The sequence below is a fragment of the Nanorana parkeri genome, unplaced genomic scaffold (genome assembly GCF_000935625.1).
Source record: "Nanorana parkeri isolate BGI_ZX_2015 unplaced genomic scaffold, ASM93562v1 scaffold1213, whole genome shotgun sequence".
Classification (NCBI taxonomy): domain Eukaryota; kingdom Metazoa; phylum Chordata; class Amphibia; order Anura; family Dicroglossidae; genus Nanorana; species Nanorana parkeri.
Genome location: NW_017307481.1, coordinates 174418 through 180880, shown reverse-complemented (window position 1 = coordinate 180880; position 6463 = coordinate 174418). Strand labels below are relative to the sequence as shown.

At 50.6% G+C, this 6463-nt stretch overlaps 1 protein-coding gene across 1 annotated transcript in view; it reads right to left on the bottom strand.

Moving 5' to 3' along the window:
- Positions 1–131: 131 nt before the first annotated feature.
- Positions 132–6463, bottom strand: part of DACH2 (dachshund family transcription factor 2) — a 167780-nt gene continuing 161448 nt past the window's right edge. The window contains exon 10 of the mRNA XM_018568582.1: positions 132–230. Coding sequence (XP_018424084.1) covers positions 193–230 — 38 coding nt within the window. The 3' untranslated portion in view covers positions 132–192. The remainder of the gene's footprint in view (positions 231–6463) is intronic.

The window sequence follows — 6463 nt, the reverse complement described above, 5'->3', positions numbered from 1 at the left end:
TTGTCCCTTATCGCTCTCTGCATTCTCTGGTGGGACAGTTGGTGATGCAACAACTGCCGGAACAGTCCATGAAAGTACTTTTTCTTTCCGCACTTCGATGATCCTTTTTATTTTACATCGAAGGCAGCAGAGGCCGCGGTCACCTTCCTCTTCAACAGTGTTAGTTGCAGACCCTAACCTCCTACCCCGTCTTCAGTACATGATCGGAGGCTTGATGTAGGATCTGTTTTCTGGAAGACAAAAAAAGAAACAAAATGAGAGTTTTAAAAGGAAAGAGATTTTATATGGAATTTTGTAACAATTTCCCCCCCAAAAAATGAACAGTTTTTTTTACGTGCTTTTATTTTTTTTTCATGGCATACAAGCCGACAGGGGTCAGGGATATTCAGTAAAGATGTCAAAGAGCAAAGCACAGTGACCGACAGCGGCTAGACGTGAACGTTTTCTATGTTCTGAAGTGAACAATCCCAATTTTCAAATTCAATTCCATCCGAATTCAAACAAATCCAATTTTTTTCCTGAATTTTGTCTGAATTGCCAATTCTAATGGCCAGTATGGACTAAAATGGCCAGTATGGACTAGTACAATACAGGACTAAGAGGACCAGTACGGGCCGAGAGTATCGGTGCCGATGCAAAGTATTTGGGGCGAATAATTGTACTCGCCCAAATACTCCAATGCCTAGCCCGATAGTTGAGCTCACGGTATCAGGAAGCCGGGCAGTGAGTTATTACACCCCCCCCCCTCGGCTTTCTCATTGGCCAGAAAGCCGGCTTCATGCTCCCTCGTCACCTGGTGACCGGGGAGCATAGAGCCGCTGGCTTCCCGGCCAATCAGGAAGCCGGGCAATGCGTCCTTACACGGCGCCCGGCTTTCTGATTGGCCAGAAAGCCGGCTCCATGCTTTCTTTCTGACGAGGGAGCATGGAGACGGCTTCCCGGCTAAAATCAGGAAGCCGGGTGGCAAGTCATTGCATGCCGCCTGGCATCCCTAGTTATGACCAGACCTGTTGCCTGAGCTTGCCACTGCTGGAGGTCTCTTGTGTGTTATGATCTTGCCTTACATATGACAGGATAAGTAATCTAACACTGTGCTGGGTTAACACGTCATGAAGCACAGCATGAACAAACACTGAGGAAATATGGCCACCCACATGATCATGTATATTAGAAAACTAGACACAGGAGCCCAATTCTTGCTAATCCCAGTAAGACTCATCTCTGAGCGGGACACTGCAGAGGTCTTCCAGCCCCAGACTGAGCACCATTTCTGGGAGTTGACCTGTGCTGTGACTGGAGATGACCAAAATTGAGAGTTCTTGCTTCACTAAAATTTTGGCATTTGTCACAATACTTGGGGAAGGCAAAATTAAGGTAAATTTTGGTGATTTGGGTACAGTGGGCTTTAAATGTCTCGTGAGGGCTACCTACCCTGGACAGTTGAAAGGGTAACCCCTCAACCTCGTGCCAACCCTTTGTTGGTAAACAAAGTCACGTGATCGCTATGTCAGTGCTGACCACGTGGCAGGTCACACAGCTTTATTGATAAACAAATCTTTATCAGTAAACACGGCTTTGTTTATTAACAAAGCAATGTCACACAATGGTGGGGCGGACGCGGACTCGCCCGGCTGCACGGAGGATCATTTTTCGTTCAGGCCGCACGCTGCAATTAGAGGCAAAACCCGCAATGGGGCAAAATCAAGTTTGTGTGAAATTGCCGCCGACTGCGGGGAGAAATGTTTTTCGGCGGGTTTCCTTTAAGACGCACCGCGAGCCATTTTCGCAGCGGGGGCCCTAGCCCGGCCCCCGGAGGACGCGCTTCTGGTTTCTGCCGGCTGATATTCCAAACGATTGTCTGTAACATGTAACCCAGCAGGGCTGCGCAGTCCTCGGGGGGGCCGCGAGCCGCAGACAATCAATTATATCCTCCCTGTGACCCTGAAATGCGGGGCGCTGCGACAGCTGCACTTCAGCCGAGGAAGAGACGAGTCAACAAACGTGCGTCATTAAATTGTGTCCATGGCTGCAAAGCAACAACAACATGGCGGGGAGCCGGGCCGAGGAACTGCAATCCCGGCACTACATGTAGTGCCGGGATTGCAGTTCCTCGGCGGCGAAAGAGAGGACGCAGGAGCTGAAGGTTTAGCCCCCATTCACACCAGAGAACAGTGGGAACTCACTTTCCCGCACATTTGCGACACTTTGTTTCCCCGCGTTAGTCCCCATTGGGTCCCTGGACGTGCGACACGGAGGAAAAAAATAATATGCGCAGATTTGGCGACACGTGTTCCACGTTTACATGGCTGCGTTTGGGGTGCCATTACCGAGCAATGTCAACGCAAGCACGTTCCACGTTTGTGGCGCGTATCATGAATATGCATTGAAGCGCACACCTTTGTGCACATTTGACACGCGTTTACAATGCGCCCTGGTGTGAACAGGGCCAGCGTTTCATGTATCCGCGATATGGCGAGAAGTCGCCGTCCAATTATATTCAACGGAGCTCCATGTCGCTCGGCGCTTGTGCGGGACCCTTTTTCCCCGCGGATGTCGCACGATTTTTTTTTTGCATGCAGCCCGACAGTGAAGGCCGCTGGAACGTCGCCCCGAACGGTCGCGCGGATCCGTTTGTGAGGTATGTCGCTTAGTGTGAATGGGGCCTTTATGGGTACCTGTATGTTGCGGTCTCTGAGGAAGTTGTCCATTGCTGAACAGCAGAGCGCGGAATCTTCTCAGTAATGAGCCCCCTCCCCACCTCCCCCGCACGCACCTTCCCAGCTAGTTATCAACTGATTGAGCGGCGGGCGCGGCGGTTAACCCTCGTCATCTGCAGTGCAGACACTCATCATCCCGTGTAACAACGTCTGTAATATGGACATCAATTCCGCCCCTCGTTCCTAATACGCCGCCGCAGCCGCCATCCGATTATTGACCCGCTAAGTGACGCTCGATCCTCGGAGCGCTTTCAAGCGTCGCCACATTTCAATTTCGCAATGCGCTTCTCGGCCGGTAATACGAGTGATTTATCATCTCGCCGGAGCTGTCAGCGGGAACTCGCAGATAAAAGAGAAAACATCTGGAAGCGTAAACAAGACGTCGCGGCGGCTGAATGTTAATCCGCAGCCGGCGCGCTCGCTTCATTAGGGGCAGGAAGCGGCTAATTAACAAGTGAATAAAGTTGAGATCTCGCAGCCGCCGCCGCCGATCGTCAGATTCTTTATTCAGAGCAAAATAAAACAAAGGCGACGTCCCGGAGATGTCACAGGGAGGAACGTTCAGAGCCCGAGAACTCCACCGAGGGGACAGAATACAAAATCTGGGGTCATGTGACCTGGAGAGCGCAGACACGGAATGGGTTGATTAGGGGCAGTGGCGTCACAAGGGGGGTGGGGCCCGCACCATGGTGACACCAACATGACTGACAGTATCATGAGAGAGGAGGGGACCCGGCGGCATACCTTATCCACCAAGATGGCCGCCGGCAGGTATCAGAAGATTGCCGCGCGATGACGTAATCGCGCATGCGCAGTGACGTCTCGGCGGTGTGACACCCGGTAACCGCTCTGGGTGTCACCCAGCCTCGGGACGCCCCCTGATTAGGTCCCATGAGGCATTGCAAGACTCAGGCATCAGCTATGGCACCCATTGGCAGAGGCATGATGGGATTTGCAATTTCCGCACAGATGGAGTGACGAGGTTGCCCATCCCTGGGACAGAGTTTTTTTTTTTTTTATGCTTCTGTCCCCTCGGGGTTGTTTGCTCTTCACTTCCTGTCCAGAAAGCACAATAGGAAGTGAAATTAATTCTCCTATTGGCAGAGGCATAATTGGATTTGTAGTTTCAGCAGCAGCTGCAGTGCCGAGGTTACCCACCCCGGGGTTATAACAAGTATTTATTTATCTCTTTCTGTCCCCTCGGGGTGTTTTCTCTTCACTTCCGGTCTAGGAGACGCAACAGGAAGCGAGAGGAAGTCTCCCACTTGCAGAGGCATGATGGGATTTGTACTTTCAGCACAGTTGGGGTGCCGAGGTTACCTACCCCTGGGATAGAGTAAGTATTTATTTTTTCTGTTTCTGTCCCCTCTGCCAATGGGGGACTTCCTGTTGCGTCTCTTGAACAGGAAGTGAAGAGAAAACAACCAGGGGCACAATTGGGTTTGCAGTTTTAGCATAGTTGGAGTGCCGAGGTTGCCCACCCCTGAGATGGAGGTTTTTTTTTCTTCTGCTACAACAAATCCCAGCAATGCATTATACAGCAATGCGGAATAATACCACCGGCTATAGAGGACTACAACTCCCAGCATTACATTATACAGCAATGCAGAATAATACCCCCGGCTATAGAGGACTACAACTCCCAGCATTACATTATACAGCAATGCAGAATAATACCCCCGGCTATAGAGGACTACAACTCCCAGCATTACATTATACAGCAATGCAGAATAATACCCCCGGCTATAGAGGACTACAACTCCCAGCATTACATTATACAGCAATGCAGAATAATACCCCCGGCTATAGAGGACTACAACTCCCAGCATTACATTATACAGCAATGCAGAATAATACCCCCGGCTATAGAGGACTACAACTCCCAGCATTACATTATACAGCAATGCAGAATAATACCCCCGGCTATAGAGGACTACAACTCCCAGCATTACATTATACAGCAATGCAGAATAATACCCCCGGCTATAGAGGACTACAACTCCCAGCATTACATTATACAGCAATGCAGAATAATACCCCCGGCTATAGAGGACTACAACTCCCAGCATTACATTATACAGCAATGCAGAATAATACCCCCGGCTATAGAGGACTACAACTCCCAGCATTACATTATACAGCAATGCAGAATAATACCCCCGGCTATAGAGGACTACAACTCCCAGCAATACATTATACAGCAATGCAGAACAATACCACTGGCTATAGAGGACTACAAATCCCAGCAATACATTATACAGCAATGCAGAATAATACCACCGGCTATAGAGGACTACAACTCCCAGCAATACATTATACAGCAATGCAGAATAATACCACCGGCTATAGAGGACTACAAATCCCAGCAATACATTATACAGCAATGCCTAGTAATATGAAGCTACATACTCTGTGCTGCTCCGAGGCCTGAGAAATGCTGGCCTGATTTCTCCAGCAGAGCATCTCAGGAGGGCTGTGGGGTGTCTCTCAGTGGGGCTGTGGGGTGTCTCTCAGTGGGGCTGTGGGGTGTCTCTCAGTGGGGCTGTGGGGCGTCTCTCAGTGGGGCTGTGGGGGACTGTGGTGGGTGTCATGTGGGCTGTGTAGGGTCTCAGGGGGACTGTGGTGGGTGTCATGTGGGCTGTGGATGGTGTCAGGTGGTCTGTGGGGGGTCTCACGGCCAGGTGCGGGTGGTGGGGTTCCCCAGGAAAGAGGAAGAGATGTGTGGCCGGTGCCGTGTGGTTCACAGGAAGCTGAATAACTACATCAATTTAAAGGGCCGGCATCTGCGTTTAGTATCGGCACCAAAACCAATATCTGTATCGGTGCACATTGATGACATCACCGGCACTGAAATATTAGATATGCAATGAAAACAGAAAGGTTTCACGGGGGGAGGGGAAAGCTAAATATTAAAGTTCGATTCTTCGATAATATTTTTGGGCGGAATCATTTTCTGCGTTCACCCGGCGGGTCTCTTCCTTTAAAGGAGAACTATGAGGGGGGGGTGCTTTTCACTCACCTCATAGTTCTAGCCGACCTGTGACAATGAGACTGTCACAGGTCGGCTCAGTAGATCGGGAGGTGAGAGAACACATACCGGCGTTCGCTCACTTCTCGATCCTATCACGGCTCTCTGCCGTGACAGGGGAAGGGCGGGAGTTCCCCCTCCCCGCTCCGATCCTACAGCGCTGACTGGTGGAACGGATGGGGGAGGGGGCGGGTACAGCTGGGTCGGTCTCTAGATAGGTGGCGCCCGGCGTCAGCTGTGGTCCAGCTGGGTCTGCCTCTAGATAGGCAGAGCCAGCTGTCACTCACACAGCTGGGTGGATCCAGACATAATTGTCGATCTGCTTCAGCTGCGGCGTCTCAGTATACCGCGAGCAGCAGCTCCCTATATACTGAGCCTAGGGTGACGGGAGAACGCTAGTTTGTGTCCTCCCGTTACCCTTAGGAGAACTATGGGGGAAAGCCCTGACCTCGTAGTTCTCCTTTAACGTTCGTCTCGTATTTGAACGTCGGTTTCATCGGAGGACTTTGCCGGGACGGCGTCTCTTCCTCGGAGGAGTGGAGAGACGTCGTTGCTCTTTCAGGAACAATAAAGTTGATCATGTTTTATTTAGCGATCCGGTGAACAGATTTCGGCTTCCTCGGCTCTGACATTTCTGGATTATTCATGAAGTAAAGATGTAAAAAGTGGAAAGAATTCATTATTGAAGATTTTCCCCATTTAGAGGAATCTCTGGAAC